The sequence below is a fragment of the Pleurodeles waltl genome, chromosome 9 (assembly GCF_031143425.1).
Source record: "Pleurodeles waltl isolate 20211129_DDA chromosome 9, aPleWal1.hap1.20221129, whole genome shotgun sequence".
Classification (NCBI taxonomy): Eukaryota; Metazoa; Chordata; class Amphibia; order Caudata; family Salamandridae; genus Pleurodeles; species Pleurodeles waltl.
Window position 1 is genome coordinate 939,041,923 of NC_090448.1, and position 18,537 is coordinate 939,060,459.

The window sequence follows — 18,537 nt, forward strand, 5'->3', positions numbered from 1 at the left end:
CTCATGGGAACAGTCCAGACAGAACTGCCAAGCCAGGTCCTCACTGGACCGGAAACAAGCATCCTGGGACCGGTTTCGGGGTTTCACCCCTCATCAGCCAGGCTAGCTTGAATCCAGTGGCATGGGAAGCACGGGACCCACGTCTGGGCATACCCTTCCCACTTAGGGCGACAAAGCAAAAAACAACAAGTGATGGACGGAATGCTGAACATTGTCAAACACTCACCCCCAGTCATAGATCTGGGTTTGAAACAAGCATCCTGGGACCGGTTTCGGGGTTTCACCCCTCATCAGCCAGGCTAGCTTGAATCCAGTGGCATGGGAAGCACAGGACCCACGTCTGGGCATACCCTTCCCACTTAGGGCGACAAAGCAAAAAACAACAAGTGATGGACGGAATGCTGAACATTGTCAAACACTCACCCCCAGTCATAGATCTGGGTTTAATCCATCGTTTTTTTGCTCACCATGCCACCCCAGTTTGGACCCAGCCATATGCAAATCAGTCTTGACCCTGTTCCTCATGGGAACAGTCCAGACCGAACTGCCAAGCCAGGTACTCACTGGACCGGAAACAAGCATCCTGGGACCGGTTTCGGAGTTTCACCCCTCATCAGCCAGGCTAGCTTGAATCCAGTGGCATGGGAAGCACGGGACCCACGTCTGGGCATACCCTTCCCACTTAGGGCGACAAAGCAAAAAACAACAAGTGATGGACGGAACGCTGAACATTGTCAAACACTCACCCCCAGTCATAGATCTGGGTTTAATCCATCGTTTTTTTGCTCACCATGCCACCCCAGTTTGGACCCAGCCATATGCAAATCAGTCTTGACCCTGTTCCTCATGGGAACAGTCCAGACCGAACTGCCAAGCCAGGCCCTCCCTGGACCGGAAACAAGCATCCTGGGACCGGTTTCGGGGTTTCACCCCTCATCAGCCAGGCTAGCTTGAATCCAGTGGCATGGGAAGCACGGGACCCACGTCTGGGCATACCCTTCCCACTTAGGGCGACAAAGCAAAAAACAACAAGTGATGGACGGAATGCTGAACAATGTCAAACACTCACCCCCAGTCATAGATCTGGGTTTAATCCATCGTTTTTTTGCTCACCATGCCACCCCAGTTTGGACCCAGCCATATGCAAATCATTCTTGACCCTGTTCCTCATGGGAACAGTCCAGACCGAACTGCCAAGCCAGGTCCTCACTGGACCGGAAACAAGCATCCTGGGACCGGTTTCGGGGTTTCACCCCTCATCAGCCAGGCTAGCTTGAATCCAGTGGCATGGGAAGCACGGACCCACCCCTTCCCACTTAGGGCGACAAAGCAAAAAACAACAAGTGATGGACGGAATGCTGAACATTGTCAAACACTCACCCCCAGTCATAGATCTGGGTTTAATCCATCATTTTTCTGCTCACCATGCCACCCCAGTTTGGACCCAGCCATATGCAAATCAGTCTTGACCCTGTTCCTCATGGGAACAGTCCAGACCGAACTGCCAAGCCAGGTCCTCACTGGACCAGAAACAAGCATCCTGGGACCGGTTTCACGGGACCCACGTCTGGGCATACCCTTCCCAAAAACAAAAAGTGATGGACGGAATGCTGAACATTGTCAAACACTCACCCCCAGTCATAGATCTGGGTTTAATCCATCGTTTTTTTGCTCACCATGCCACCCCAGTTTGGACCCAGCCATATGCAAATCAGTCTTGACCCTGTTCCTCATGGGAACAGTCCAGACCGAACTGCCAAGCCAGGTCCTCACTGGACCAGAAACAAGCATCCTGGGACCGGTTTCGGGGTTTCACCCCTCATCAGCCAGGCTAGCTTGAATCCAGTGGCATGGGAAGCACGGGACCCACGTCTGGGCATACCCTTCCCACTTAGGGCGACAAAGCAAAAAACAACAAGTGATGGACGGAATGCTGAACATTGTCAAACACTCACCCCCAGTCATAGATCTGGGTTTAATCCATCGTTTTTTTGCTCACCATGCCACCCCAGTTTGGACCCAGCCATATGCAAATCAGTCTTGACCCTGTTCCTCATGGGAACAGTCCAGACCGAACTGCCAAGCCAGGTCCTCACTGGACCGGAAACAAGCATCCTGGGACCGGTTTCGGGGTTTCACCCCTCATCAGCCAGGCTAGCTTGAATCCAGTGGCATGGGAAGCACGGGACCCACGTCTGGGCATACCCTTCCCACTTAGGGCGAAAAAGCAAAAAACAACAAGTGATGGACGGAATGCTGAACATTGTCAAACACTCACCCCCAGTCATAGATCTGGGTTTAATCCATCGTTTTTTTGCTCACCATGCCACCCCAGTTTGGACCCAGTCATATGCAACCCAGTCTTGAGCCTGTTCTCCAGGGGAAAAGTCCAGCCTGAACTGCCAGGCCAGGTCCTCCCTGAACCAGAAACAAGCATGCTGGGACCGATTTCAAAGTATCACCCTTGATGAGCCATGCTGACTGGGGGTGAGTGTTTGAAAAGTTTCAACACTCCGTCCATCATCCTTTTGTGTTGCTAAAGTTGCCCTAAGCGGGAAGGAAGGGTATGCCCAGGCGTGGGTCCCCTTCTCACTGTGCCACTGGTTTCAAGCTAGCCTGGCTGATACCCTGAAACCGGTCCCAGGATGCTTGTTTCCGGTCCAGGGAGGACCTGGCCTGGCAGTTTGGGCTGGACTGTTCCCATGGGAACAGGGTCAAGACTGATTTGCATATGGCTGGGTCCAAACTGGGGTGGCATGATGAGCAAAAGAATGGTGGATTAAACCCAGATCTGTGACTGGGGGTGAGTGTTTGAAAAGTTTCAACACTCCGTTCATGATCCTTTTGTGTTGCCCTAAGTGGGAAGGGTTATGCCCAGACATGGGTCCTTTGCTCACTGTGCCACTGGATTCAAGCTACCCTGGCTGATGACGTGTGATACCCTGAAACCGGCCCCAGGATGCTTGTTTCCGGTCCAGGGAGGACCTGGTCTGGCAGTTTGGGATGGGCTGTTCCCATGGGAACAGGGTCAAAACTGATTTGCATATGGCTGGGTCCAAACTGGGGTGGCATGATGAGCAAAAGAACGATGGATTAAACATAGATCTGTGAGTGGGGGTGAGTGTTTGAAAAGTTTCAACACTTCGTCCATCATCCTTTTGTGTTGCTACAATGTAAATGAGTGGCACAATAGGCAGAAAAAGACAATACTATTCAGGAACCACCTATTATGCCAAGGGCAGCCACAGTTAAGTTCCTGAGATGAGAGGGGTGTTGCCTTCTCCTATTCCAATCTGCTTTTTGGATTTCTCATTCTTGAAATGATTTTCTTTGCCACAGGCTTCAAACCTGTTCATAAGTTAGTGTAGCTAATTTGGCAAAGCCTGAGTTGTTCACATACAGTATCACTGATGTTCTTTTTGCCTGGAACATTTTAGCTAGTAGACACTCTGGGAAGTCATTTATGTTGTTTTTTAATTGAGATTCTAGCATTTGTTTTGACATGAGATTTTCTTTTACTGTCAGTTGATCTTTCTGGACATATGTTATTTGGGCCGTAGAAGCAGAATATTGGTCGTTCAGAAGCTTGATACATGTAGAATCATCTTGATTTCTTTTCATTTTCCTTCATTGTTGCGGGTTGGTCCAGGTGATCGAAATTCGATGTAAATATTATAAAGGCCAAGGAGCATTTTTGGCCCAGAGTATTACTGAATGCTATGACATAAAACAAATACTTAGTCTTTGAATTAGTGGAATGCCTTAAAACGAAAGTACATACGCCCATGAACTGAATTTCCCGCTTGTTGGCTGTGGCTTTGACTGTTGTTCAAACTGAAAAGTACTCCTATATCATGAAAGTCAGGGTTATCAACTGTTGTGATTTAAGGGGCAGAACTGTTGTAGGTATGAGACTGATAGAATAATCTCACATAACATGTAAAAAGTATCAAAGGTAACAATTTACTATCTGAACACGGTCATAAGACTGAAAATGTTACAAAACATTACCTTTCACTGAAGTGATGTTATCTGTATCCTTTGAAACATAAGCAAGTATGATCAGCTGTGTAAAGGGGGGGGAGATCTGGAACAACGTGTCTGGAACAACGCAGGCCTTTTTCTCTGCCTTAATCACGAATGTGCTGAACAACGCACATGCATGGTTAAGGCAGAGAAAAAGGAAGATCCATCGGGAGAGGACGCGGTCAGGTAAGTGGGCCTGGGGCAGGGTGGAGGTAGTTTTTAGGGGTGGGGTCAGGGGTTGGAGGGGTTGGGGTGGTTAGGTTATTTTTTTTTTTTAAGAGGTGGGGTGGGAGGTGGGTACTATGGTTTTTAGGGCTGGGGTGGAGGGTCGGGGTTATTTTGTTTTTAGGGGTGGGGGTTGGGGGCCGGGGTAATATTGTATTTAAGGGGGTCATGTTTTTTAGGGACAGGGGATCGGGGTACTTTTGTATTTAGGGTGGGTTGGGGTGTCAGGTTTTTAGGGGCGGTGGGGGTGAGTGTAATTTTGTATGTGGGGGTTAGTGTAATTATGTTTTTAGGGCGGGTGGTGTCTTTTTAGGGGTAGGGTAATTTTGTATTTAGGGCGGGCGGGGGGCTGGTTATTAGGGGTGGGGATCGTAATTTTGTATTTAGGGAGGGGGAGGGTTTTTAGGAGTGAGGGGGTCGGGGTACTTCTGATTTTACGGTGGGGGTGACATGCAACAATCACGCATGCTGTTTCCACACATGCCTTTACAATGAAAAATCGTTGTAAAGGCATGCGTGGTAAAGACATGCCTGGTAACAACGCGGCCGCTGTTCTGACTGCGTCGTTCAGGCATGCGTGATGCCGCATGCGTGGTTCCATCATACAACTGTGTAAAGAGAAAGTTACAGGGCTCATATACCAATCCCTGTTCGTATACCTGGATGTGCAATTTGAACCCAGGCTCGTTTTGGAAAGGGCATGAAATTTGTGTCTCAACATTTTTAATAATAGGTCACACAAACTGTCCCGTTACAGAGGGTCACAAAGTGACCTGCCTAATGAACAAGAAGACATCAGGTCACAATTTGGCTGTGAATAAAGGCTGCAACCGACAGCAGATCTCTTTCCCTGTATATGCATTTTTAAAAAGAAAAGTTTCTTTAAACCAGCAGCCAATGTTCATTAAAGGGATTTTTTTTTTTTTTTGGGGTACAATAAAAGGGTGGGGGGACCAAACGGAGTTTCTGAAAATCACTGCATTCTTCCTTCTCCCGACTATCGGCCTGATTATGAGTTTGGCCGCTGTATGGCCGTGCAGCGGCAGGACCGAGTACTCTACCGAGCAGGCAGTATCCTCACCAGCCTCATTACAACTACCCCGCCCCCCCGGGCTAGCGGTTCCACTGCGTCAGAGTAATGACGGCGGTACGTGTTGCCGCGAGCTGGAACGCTGGTCAGACTGCTGGTCACGCCCACAACGTGATTCCAGGCAATCGGCCACATTTTGTTGTCTGTGAAGAACTGTCATACGTGGAGCGAACCTAAACCAAAAGTGTTGGAGTGCTTTGAATGTGTACTAGTGCCAGTACACAAGGGCACAATCACCCCTGGCACACTTTCAGGGCACACATACTGCCTTTCTGCTGACTCACACATGGCGGTATCCCTCCCAGGTAAAGGTCAGTGGAAAGGCAGTTCAAATCAGGCTGGCGTTAAAAATGGCGACAGTGCCGCCATGGCCCACCTGTACCTCTCCTGCCGCCACAGGAGCACACATGTCGCCGGCAGCAGGGGTCTTGGAGTGGTCTTCCTGCTCACTTTATAATCCGGTGTTGGGACCGCCGGGAAGACTGCCGAAAAGCGACAGCGGTTCCCTTAACGCCGCCGTCGTAATCAGACCCATAGTTCCCAAAAGCGAAGCTCTCCCAGAGGAAAGATTCCTCTTAATGAATTACCACAACTCGGGAGTCAGGAGCTTTTCAGTAGTGTGCAGCCCCTTGTAGCCCCTTGTTGTGGTAACAACTAATTGAAACATGTTATTGAGAATCATGAAGAGGAGACAGCCTTTTCACACTCTCATCTCTGTGATTCGGAGTGAATCGCAAAAGTTATTTTAGAGCCGGATAAATGTTTCCAATTCGTAAAGTGCTTTCAGTCCATTGCAACTGGCTATTTTGTAACTTCAAAGCATGTGAATTTACAAATTACAGGTTTGTGACTGCAAAAGTGTCACACATTAGGCCCGTACATGCTTTTTTTTTATCAGAGCCATGCAAACTCTTGAGATAATGTAATTCTTTCTGAAAGTTATAGATTCAACAGCAATATAACGCAGGCATGCCCAGTCATGATGTAATTTTAATTTAGGATTCAATGAAATTAGTACAACTAACACATTCTGATGTCACTTCTTTGAGACATGTTTACCTGGGGGATTGTGATCCGGCGATGGTGTTATGTTACTATTTACAGATGCAAGCTCCATTTGACCAAAGTGCATTTCTACAATAAGCTGATATGTTATTTCATAGAAAAGTGTTTGCAGGCCAACTTTGTGTGACATATCAGGGAAACGCACAAAAATACAAACTATTGCAAGAGAAACAAATAAATCTCCATTTAATTTACATATTGTTCCGAAGATTTTTGCTCCACAGCTTAATTTGGTTCCAGGTGGTGAGCAAAACCATGCATTTGTAGGTTCCACACTTATTTTTCTTTATCAAACGTTTACCTAGACGGAGAGACAGAAAGGCGGAGAAGTAAGAGAAAGATAAGAAAATAGTAACAGAGATATAAAAGAATCTGCAACAGTGAGATGTGCAGGGTGGGCGAAAAAAAAAGAAAGAGGGCTGAGATGGAATCACGGCTAGGCAGCCTTAGTATTCGGGAACACCACATTTGGCAGGTTCCAAAGAAAAACCTTGAGATCAAAAACTATTTTTTCCTTTAACCAATGTTTTTTTTCAGGTTGAGGAGGGCCTTTCAACTTCCCCAACAAAGTTTTGTGAAAATCAAGACAAATCAAATACTCAGACAAGGCCAAAAGGCTGGCAACCCAAACCAGACTTTTTGGCTTTTCAAATGCTTTTATGTTTTTGTTACAGGTTAAGCAATGCCCCACTCACACTTGTCACCGCAGGGTGGAGGCTTACCCCTGAGCATGTCTTATTATTTCTGTGTGCTTGTGCCTGTTGTATCTTTCAGAAGCTCCGAGTATCTCTGTGCCTAAACTTGCTGCTCCTACGTGACAGAAGAGATGTGTCAAGTTCTGATTTGTGTGCGCTTCAGAGGCGCTGACTTGCACAACTGTGTGTGAGTTTACAGGAGTGATTGAGTGTGCATGCGAAGAAAAGCAGCTGTCTATCTATGTTAGGGTAATTGTCAGAGTGAAAAGCAACCTGTAACTGAGCAGCTCACCAGTGAGTTACCGTTTTTATTTTTAATAATCAAGTTTTAACATACTTCTTATGTCAGCACAATGCACTACATAAGAAAGACTGGAATACTGTACATTATTAGTGTTACAAGTATTGAATCATTTATATATTTTTTTATTTTGTGTCACTTTTTGGATAATTTAGGAACCATAAAAAGTGGATGTGGGTGACGTGTAATTAGTAATTTCAGGATTTTTAATTGATCCCAAATGAGCAAACGGCAATTGATTTTGCACTATGCTATTCCATGTACATGTTGAGTTGTCATTAGTAAGGCCCTATAGGGGACTTAGTATTGGCATGACAATGTAGATTTTCCAAATTATTTATGGTAGAAAGTCTTAATTTTATTAAAGGCACGGAGGTGAGTATTATGCTTTCTTTTCCTGCTTTAATTTGAATAGCAGCTCCAGTCAAGAAACGTTAACCAATCCCAGAAGGTTAGCAAAACAGTCTACCAATGGGGAATAATAAAGAAACAATGAACCCATCAAGGAAGTGATACACGTAAAGAATATATAACTTGACTGCAAGCAGCCCTCTTTTCTTCTGCGAGAAAGTCATGAATAAGATAGAAAAATTGGAAATATATATGCTATTATACATATAGCTAAAATTCAAGAAAACAATTCTTGAATGTAGTCCAAATGAAAAACATTATCAGTCTTGTACAGAGATGGCTGAAATGAATCCTTAGGCGTCACTGGATGAGGCAGGAAATCCTGTCCTTTAGAGGATGAGGAGCGATGAAAGTTGTTATGAGGAAGGTTTTTTTTTTTTTTACTCTTAGAGCCCAAAGTTTTCCCCTCCTTACTCGGAGGCCTGTGAGGAACTTCGTCCTCTGTCCTGTGTGAGAAAGACTCTCTGTTCAAAAGTGCAGAATTTAAATTGGATTCAGTGTCTTGAGAAGCTTCAGTGGCTTTGCGCTTTCTACTTTTCCCCCGGAGATAGGGCCAATTTAGATTGTGATAAAAAGGATGACTCAGTATTTTCAAACTGTTTAGATACTTTATTCATTGAGGCAGTTACCGCCTTGGCGACAGAGGATTGAATAAATTTGTTTAAATTATTTGTAAAATCCTCATCGTTGTCATTGATTTTCCTCAAAGAACGAGGAAAAATCCATTATGATAGTAAAGTAAGTAGAAAAAACTGGTAAAAAGGGGTTAAAACTGAAGGAGGAGGTCCCAGAGCTGAGGGGCGTGAAGGCAAAGTCAAAGCTGCCAACTGGAGTGAGGAGATTGAGAGGCCGCACCTCCAGGAGGAAGAATGAGCACCAGAGAGGCAGAATTTGGGAGCCTGTGGCCGGGAGACGTAGATGAAGAGGAAGCGAATGCCAAAATACAGCACACGTTGAAGCGGCGTGTGAGGAAACGAGTGAGCACGGTAAGAAGCGCTGAAACGGTCACGTCGACCATAACGGTTGGAAGGGGAGGGGGAATCCAAAGAGAACAATAAAATATGGAAGCGAATAAAGAGAAGTCAGGGAACCTGTTCAGAACAAATATAAACTTAAGTAGTTATTAACGAAATACACTTGAAAATATAAATAGCCTTGAGCGCACTAAAAGATATACTTATCTTGACTGCGAGCAGCAAGAAAAGAAGGCTGCTTGCAGTCAAAATAGGTATTCTTACGTGTATCACTTCTTTGATTGGTTCATTGTTTCTTTATTATTTCCCATTGGTAGCCTGTTTTGCTAACCTTCTGGGATTGGTTAACGTTTTTTGACTGGAGCTTCTATTAAAAATAAAGCAGGAAAAGAAAGCATAATATGAGCCTCCAGTCTTTAGATAAAATGCTCTTCTTCGTCAGCAAATTTTGCAAGGTTCCTGGTGTTCACCTTTGATGAAAGCTGAAAAGCCTTGCGGGTGTATGAACGAGGAAAGGTTTTTTAGTATTGTGAGATAATTTTTGTCTGCAATATTAGGCATTTTTTACATTAATAGAAACAAACAAAACTGGAAAATTTAAGTTGACCTTTTATGAACACGTTCCTTGCAGAGTGACTGCACAAGAAAGGAACACAGTCTGTTTTCAGGCACATATTTTCTATTAAAAACCATTTCTTGATGCTAAATATTGATATGTACAGTATATATAGAATCTAGGCTTATGATGTTCACATTGAAGTTGCAAAATAAAAACATTGCAAACTTTGCAGAGCTTTGCATAGAAATACATCTTCCCAGATAACTGTTCCTAGTTTCATTCTGCTAATGACGCAGTTTCGCAGATCTAAATATTTGGACATCATTGATTAGCTCATCTCTCCTATTATTCATGGTGCCCTCAATGACTGAGAAAACATTAATATAAAAATAAATGTAACCTTTGTATATGTTAGCAAATCTTTTAGTATATGTGTAATAAAAGTGCAAGCACATCAAATGCTTTTTGCCATGTTAAATTTGATGTTTTAATTACACCTTATCACACCTCTGCAGGTCCAGCAACCCAGCGTCAGAATATTCAGAATGGGCCCTCCCCAGATGAAATGGAAATACAGAGAAGGTGAGAAGTGTCTTCTGATACCAGACGAGTTCAGGTGCTTTCATGGTGGTACAGCCATAGGCCAGAGTTAAATTCATAACTGCATGCCTGTGAACCACAATCCTTGGACTGCTCTGAAGAGAGTTTTACAGGTGTTGGAAAATTTCCATCTTTTTGCGCTAGATGCTATTTGAAAATCTTTGATTTTGCTCTGCTTTATATGTTCACAAACGTGATGCCATCTTGTGTTTATCAACATGAGAGTTTGGTAGAAGAGTATGCGTAAACTCACTGATGGATTTCATCTAGTAGGATCTACCTTCTGTAGCTTAAACAGAGTAATCACATCTTAATCCGGTAAGTGTATATAGTTTAGGTTGTCGGACAGGCAAAAATAGGGAAAAACTATTTTGATTATATGATACTATGTGTAGTGATATAATGCCAGATGTTTTGATGGTTAGATGTTCTCAGACATCTCCAAGAGTTTCTTGGTGCTGACTTGCCCATACATAACATCAACTTCCTTTCCAAACGAGGAAGGCTCAACACTTGTAGCAGCTGTTCCAGAAGGATAGAGGCCAGGATAGAGAAAACCCATCCACCCAACTACTGTCTCTGGAAATGACAGGTTAGACTTCTGATCAGTAAGCCTGCCTTTGGTTCAGGTAGTGCTGTACTTTACTGATAAAATGTCAGATAATATTTCAACCCTTTATTTGCGCTACCCTCTCTTTCCTTCACCTGCCTTCCCCTACCCTCAAATAGTTTGTCCCTCCTCACCTCTGTACAACTTACTGTATACCGCATGTGAATCCATTATCCCAGGTGAACAACCTGTGAGACACGGACTGGCTGTAGGTGATGTGGTGTTTGCGAATGAAACAACGCTTCCTGTGTGAAGACGACTCATCTTTACACTTAAAGTAGAAGTCCATTTTCAACACAGTGGGTTGTGAAATGGGACATTTTACTCTAAAGGTACCCCTTTTTTATTCTTAATTTCATCCCTAAAGTTTGAAAAGATAAACGTGATACAATAGCAGTTGTTTCAGAGTTTGTATGTGTAAATGTGTCAGGGCGTCATGAAGCATTGCACAATGGTGGAAACTAGGTGAGCGGAGATCTGAGCAGGTTCTCCAAAGATTTCTGTTGAATCTTTTTGTTGTCAGTAGAATCAGCCTCTCATCATTGGATTAATTTTGACCACGGACCACTTTATAATGATAAATTGTCAATCCATACTGTCATTACATTGGGTATCTTTCAACAAAGATACTTTAACAGCACAGCAATTTTAACTTGTTGTTCATGGAATCGTCTCTCCTCCAATCCTATAGTTATATAGAATTTTGACAGGTGCACTGATTGTAAGACAAAGCAATTTGGAAACAAAAAGTGGGCATTTACTGTCCTTTTATTCTTGGTAAAATTAGGGAAATTTGAGGACTACCTTACAGGCCATCAGAAGATAAGTTGGACCAATTAGTCGCCAACTGCACCATATTTAAAGTTTTAGTCACATACTTGAGTATTATAGTAAAAATAGTTCCAGCATCAAACTACATGTCCACTTACTTATGAAACAAGCTACCTATGCTTCACAAACTCCATCTTAGAGATATAAAGGGGCCTAGCCATAAAATCAGTTTTGGAGTATGTAAAATAAAATTACTTTACGTACTCCAAAATGCAATTCACAAACCTGTGCTAGGGATTTCTCACTCAGCCTCTAATATCTTTTCTGTAAGGAGATCTCCATCCTGGTGGCAGGGGTCTCTGCACATGAGGGTATAAGATTTAGTAGTAAATGTGGAAGGAATTAGGAGGAGTGGTCAGAAAATGGGGAATATTTACTTCAAAATGAGCAAGATTAAGGGAATTTGGAGTAGAGGTTTAGGAAGGGATATTCTAATACAATACACACACCTATGCAATAGTACTACTGACGAAACAAGCTCAGGTGTACTCCAAGTCAGCATTGGAGTAAGTCAGTTACCACACATGGCCAACCACTGGTATTGCAACATACTCCCATAGAAATCATTTGAGAGCACATAGGGAAGCATGTAAAATAAATAAAACAGTATTTTTTAATAAAGCTTTACTTAATGTAATTTCATTTTTATTATTAAATATTTTTTATTAAACATTTATAATTGATTATTTTTCATTTATGTAAAAACATTTAGTACAATATACTGTAAAATATTTTTAAATTAAATCACAAATGTAATAATATGTAACTTGCATAACTGGTGAAATTCAACACAAATTATACTTTAACACTGCTGAAGGGCACATTAACATTTGAATTCATTTTTTTTCTGAAAATGATTGAAATATAAAGGAAAATATTATTCAAATGCATTTTTAAAATATTTTTTAGTGACATGTCATGTCTTGTTACTGTGGTAGTTCTAGATGAATTGGAGTTAGGGAAATACCTTTTTATTTTAAAAAGCAATAGTTATTTTTCATTAATTTGCAATTATTTACCTAAAATTCCCTATCCTTTACTATAGGGGGATCTCCACTCAGGTGACAGAAATCTCCACAAAGCAGCAGAAAGTCACCAGTAGTAAATTTATACTAATAATTTCAGTCATAGAACTCTCAACCCCATCATTTGATGGGTGGATACTTGTATGTCTGCATCTAGCTATAAATTTACATATGGTAATGATGGCTGGCACCAAAAGTGGAAAGTTGCACTTAGGAGTCGGAGTAGATATACTGTACACAAGAGTAGATCTACACATGCAGACCTTCTTTTGTAAATAGAGACTTAAATGTTTAAGTTTAGACCATTAGAATAACCTGGTTGCTTCTGGTAGTGCATTGGTTGAATTTTATGTTACAAAGAATTCCCACTTAACATTTGATTGTATATATGTTCCTTATTGTGAGAAGATATAAACTTGCCCAAAATGCCTTTTCCTAGTAAGCTAATAATGCTGAATAATTCTATGTGAACAGTCAAGTCCATACTTCACATGGGAGTCACCATTCCAAGTGTAGATGTGCCAAGAAAAATTAAAACTCACCCATCGATCTATCAACAATGTATTTAAGAAAGTAGTATTCAGAGCAACCTTTTACAAAACACTCTTGTTTCTTTGGCAAAACCACAGACCTATGATTCAACATTATGGATTTTGCTATTTTCCACCAGCTGTATGCTAATGGTAATTTTATGGTTTAGTTAATGTTTAGGCTGGTGTAAGTTATGTTACTAAATGTTTTGTTGCTCTGGAAGATTACTTGAGTTCCAGTTTAATTCCTGGTTTTGAAGGATCCTTATACACTCACTAATGGTAAAAATGTTCAAGAAGTTGCAAGTTGACATTTTGGACTGCACATGTAGGAGACAAGTAGCATCACTGAATTAGCAAAAACAAATTTTACAAGAAGAAAAAGTAAGATCTTTTTTATTAGATCTTAGGTTTTGGAGCATAGGACAAGGGCTGTGTGAACTTTACGTGCCACTGGAGAAATTGTGTTAAATCCACAACTCTGAAGTGCTTAGTTTATGCAAATCTTCATCAGAAAGCAAAATTATGTGCATAAAATTTTTACACAGAGCAATTTTCCAGCAAACATATTTCTGGCTGGATTATTTTTAACTGAAAAAAAACTCAAGTTGTTTTTTCCACACACTGTTTAAAAAACATCGCTAACTACAATTTTTCTAAAAGTTAGGAAGTTCTTCAAAGAACTTTCTGAAGAAGGCACAGCTGATGTTTGCCAACCAAGCACATTCCCCATTAGGACCAATGAAGGATTCTGATGCTGATATTTACAGGCCAGAACACACACTTAGGGCTAATAAAAATATACTCAAGAATGTGATAGATGATATTTATACCCGCAAAGTTAAGCAGAATGTGACAAACCTCACATGTGGAACTAAATTCAAAATGAATTCCTTTGACTTTTAAATGCCTATTTCTTTCGTAGAAGTTGTCTACATTCATAGTGGCACATAACTAGTTCAGTAGTAAAAACCATTGGTTTGAAACCTCGGTATATTATATAAAGGGTTCAGCTGTTATGTTGATATTTGCTTTGAAAGAATGATATTGTAATACTTTTAGTTTGTTGTGTTAGCTATTCTTCACATATATTTTTTAACGTTGGGAATGGATTTTAAATCCATAGCTGCACTGTCTAGACAACATTATATCACATATAATCACCATTTATATTCCAAAACAAACACCAAAGTCCTCAGTTTATAGGTCCAAATTATTTTTAATATTACTGGTCATGAAGGTAGGAATGTCTCCCCCATCCAAAATTAAATGTTGATGTGTTAGTCTCTGAAATAGAAAAGGCAGAGCATAATTGTAAATAAAAATAGAGTACTACTCTGTACCAGTGTACGTCAACACACTTTCACTAGTGTATATTTTATTCATCCAGAAATAGATATGACATCAGACCATGGGAGAGATAAAATGTCAATGGTTGGCTTCTCGGCTGTTTCATTAGCAGTGACCCAATAAGTTATTTTTGTATTGTCATGCTTGCTGGGATTCAATGTTGGATCCCTTGCCAGCAATGAACTATCACATTGCAGAGTATTCATCTTTACAACGTCACATTGTACTATGATTATCTTGTTCTGGCTTGGCACTGGTTGCTTCAAGTCTTGCAGCTCCTCTGATGGTATTTTGTTCGCCATTAGAGGAATCCTTGGAATGACTGTTAGACAAAGTCCAGTAATGGCACCGGACACAATAATTGAAATTAACTGTTGTGTCAGTGCTTCGGTAAGATTTTCCCATTTAACAGTAAACATATGACTTTTGGGATTGTCTGCTGGACATAGTTATATCATTTATAATGTTTAGATTGCATTAAAAAGACTGCAATAATTTGTTTATATTATTGTATATGCATATCTACTGAGCAATTTTAAGGCTGATAGAGAAAAGCAAAGCATGAAGCAAGTATATCCCATATTTGTACAGTTTTATTGCATACAATGTAGAAGGAACCTCTTAAAATGTATTTATTTTATAGGCAGGCCGAATGTGAACTGTGGAAAAAAATCTTCTGTTCTAATTCTGAAAAATGCATCTCAACACCTTTGAAGGCTTTGTTTAAAGGTACAAGAGAAAAAAGTCCCCAATGTTACCAATATCACATACCAGTTCCCTGCATCAGATGCTCGTGATACTCCATATTAGGTCAAAAGTGGCATATCTAATTCACAAATAACTTTACCTAAAATAGCTTTTGTGACTGACTAAGAAATCTATAGGACAGAGAGTGACAAGAGGGAACCGCACATAAACATTATATATTACATTATAACTAAGGCCGGGAGATTGTTGATTTTGCACACAAATACAGATGGAAAACAATATGTATCTTTGTTTTTATTTTTTAGTAATGGGCGATCTGTAGTAAAAAAAACACCTAATTCTAAGTTTCGAAGGTGGTGCACCTGGCATACATCTTGAGGAGCAACAAGATTTGTTGTGCTGTGTTATATGCAAGCCTGTTATTCCTATTGTAGATAGGCAGGGCTGAAGAACAAACAATGACCAGGTGTTATACGGTTCCCACTCAGATGATAGGACTGCGTATTTAGTACGGCAGAATTTCAGAATGTGGGAGACTGAATCCGTCCACACCATCAGTAACTGTTGTCCCAATTCCTGGCTAGCTCTCAGCGCCTCATCAAACCCCCAAACCTACTGGGGTGGAAGGTGATTATGTCAATCTGAACAGGACACACTGACTCTCCAGGGAAGTCGTGGAAACATTTCTTTCCCTTTCCTGGTATCACTCATGCATGTCAAGGTGGAACACAATGAGATGCAAGATTAGTTTTCAAAACATTTAAGAAATAGTTGCAGTCTTGCATAAAGAGAGCCAGTGGCGATAATTAGGCAGATTAAATGAAGCAAAGTAATCAGCATTACAAATATGGTAAAGAAGATCAACAGTCCAGCTATGATAAGTGTGACTCTATATGCTCTAGAGGTTCTGAAGGTACCTATCTAACCCTAAGATGCTGAGATCATAGCGAGTGTACCCCTCTGCGTGGCCCGATCTAAGTGATTAGCTTCAATCCCATACCTGAAGACCATGCCAGGAGTCAGCCTGTGGTGTAGATAGCAGTCCTCTCAGGAAGCTGGTAGATAAGCTCCAGCAAGCTGCATATTGCACAGCATTCGTACCAGGACGGTAGTGTCAGGAATGTCCTCTGTACTTCCAGGTCAGTGCATGGTTTATATAGTAAAGGCATACTGTCTTGGAATCACAGCTATGATGCAATGCTATGTCTAGATGTTAGAAGCTGTGTCCTGGATGGGCAACATAAGAACCATGATATTGTGTACATTGTTCCTAGCCTTGAACAGAAAGTACAAATCACATGTCGTGCAAAGGCTTACCAAACAAGCAACTCGTAGCACAGATTCCTAGAAGACTATCATGCAACAATTGCATGTAAATGTCATTACTAAAAGCAGCTCAGCAAAATAATATGAAATATAAAATGAAGCTATAAACAGGGGTGGCCAATTTGGGTCCAAGAGGGTCCTTAAGACCGGGGAGGGCCACCGTCCTCTGTGTGTGCACTGGATGTGTAGCATGAGTGTAGGACTCTCTGTGTATGGGGAAAGTCTGAATACTTGGTCCACAGGAGTCTACTTTGTTTGGCCCCTAGTTTAGCATTGCACAAGATGGGAGGTGGATACAGCTCATCCAGACCGTAGAATTGTATTGTTTGCATACCATTGGCTTGAAGGTGGAGATCCTGACACTGAAGTAAGGGTCACAGCGCCACCCTTAAAAATTCAATGAGGTCCTTATTAGCAGAGGGCTGCTGATTAGCTCGTCCACAGCATTTGGTAGATGGAAAGAGGTGAGGTGGCAGTCAGCAGTTTCTGTTCAAGGTGAGGACATTTCTAGCCCATTTTGTCTGTCCCTGATTACTTCTTTAATAAGGCTAATGGCATCGAGGAACATATGAGTTGTCTCACATTTCATTGTGCCCTTTTTGGATACTCATGCTTGGAGCCAGCAGCATTGCTACCTTCTGTGAGAGCCATCAACTTTCACAGTGGCTCTGTCTGAGAAACAACCAGCAAATGGGATTTGAAAGATAACCAACCCAAATTGGTTCCAGAACCATATCCCCTGTCAGAAATGAGTATAAAATAAGCCCCAAACCACCCCACTTTTTTCTGGTTCCAAGTTCTTAATGACAAAGAAAGGACTGCTCTGGAGAATACTTGAAGAACTATTGTTTAACCAGCTGTTGTATTCACATAACAGCCAGTCTCCCAAAGGCTAAGGGATATCACATGTCTGCACTTCTTTCTGGGGGAGCGGATGATCTGCCTAGTATCTAGGCACCTGCTTGCCCACTTAGAAAGGAAAGTAACTACAGGCGGAGAAGGCCAGTGTGTTCTTAGTGTAAGGAACACCTAGAGGAAGTGGACTGCCAGACAGAGTGGAGGCTAGACTGACCCATGTTGGAAGCGGTCTTCCAGTGCCCTGAGGAGTTTCCATTGTTACGTGCCACAGGACCTTCATTTGCAAGGCATCAACATGTCACCTGACATCATGCAATGTGCTCTCGAAATTGGTGCTGCTACTACCGGATATCGAAGATGAAAATCCCTGATTGCCACTTTTGCGGAGCCCTGATCAGCCCAGAGTCCATAATTGAGACGATGCACACAGCAGAAGATGCAACCCATAGGCTACAATTGCTGTTATAAGGGCCTCTATGCATTCAGCGTGGGAGGCCACACAACTGCCAAACAGGAGTGCTTGCTATGTAGGCTGCCAGGTTGATCTCAACTAGTGGCTTGTGTTCTGAGAGAGGTCGCCATTGTGGCCCCCGCATCAACAAAGCCACCACTGCAGGAGCAGGTATGAAGAATACACCCACCAGCTCCAACAGAGCTCTATCTCCACTGAGAAGAACAAGAGACTGAACATGCAGCAAAATCTGACACTTGAACTTAGGACTTTTGTTCTAGTGAACTCTGGTCAGTGAAAACCTTTAAACTGATTTACAAATTTAGCCAGTGTGGTCATGTAAAGGGAACTGCACATGTGCCTAATTACTGTGTATACTGTGCTGTCTTCTGGAGACTGTAGACATGAATGAACTCATTTAGCGGGAAAAGGGAACTGTATTGAATTTCACTGACTTGTAGATGAGATTACAACCCTGCAACTGAGACCTCTATTGAACTGTGTAGTATTTTGTTTTGCTGTGAGCTTAAAGTACTTTTCTAACTAAAGGATAAGCACTGGGATGGACAATATGTTACTGTTTCTGTTGATTGTTCAGGTCTGTGTCCTTGCCCACCACACTACCTCTCTGAGAAGCCTTTGACTGCTTGCCCTCGCTACCCTGAGTAGGAAAGATTGTCCTTGGCCCAGATGGCAGAGCCATAGTTGGAAGGATCTCGAAGACACAAGAGGGAAATTATCTCAGCCACCACAGTAGGAGCCCAGTAGCCTCAGACTCTCCTCTGGCTCCTTGAATGGGGTCTAACTCCATAAAACGTACTGTAGAACGTGATTTTATTGTATAAACCCTGTGGCAAATAGAGTAAGTGGGTATTTTACACTATTTTAACAAATACAAAAGG

At 42.0% G+C, this 18,537-nt stretch overlaps 1 protein-coding gene across 4 annotated transcripts in view; it reads left to right on the forward strand.

Annotated features, from left to right (window-relative positions):
- The window catches only part of EVL (Enah/Vasp-like), a 403,985-nt gene that overhangs the window by 293,031 nt on the left and 92,417 nt on the right, over nucleotides 1–18,537 (forward strand). For all 4 annotated transcript variants that reach the window (XM_069208320.1, XM_069208318.1, XM_069208322.1 and 1 more), the window contains exon 4: nucleotides 9,862–9,928. In XM_069208320.1, coding sequence (XP_069064421.1) covers nucleotides 9,862–9,928 — 67 coding nt within the window. The remainder of the gene's footprint in view (nucleotides 1–9,861; nucleotides 9,929–18,537) is intronic.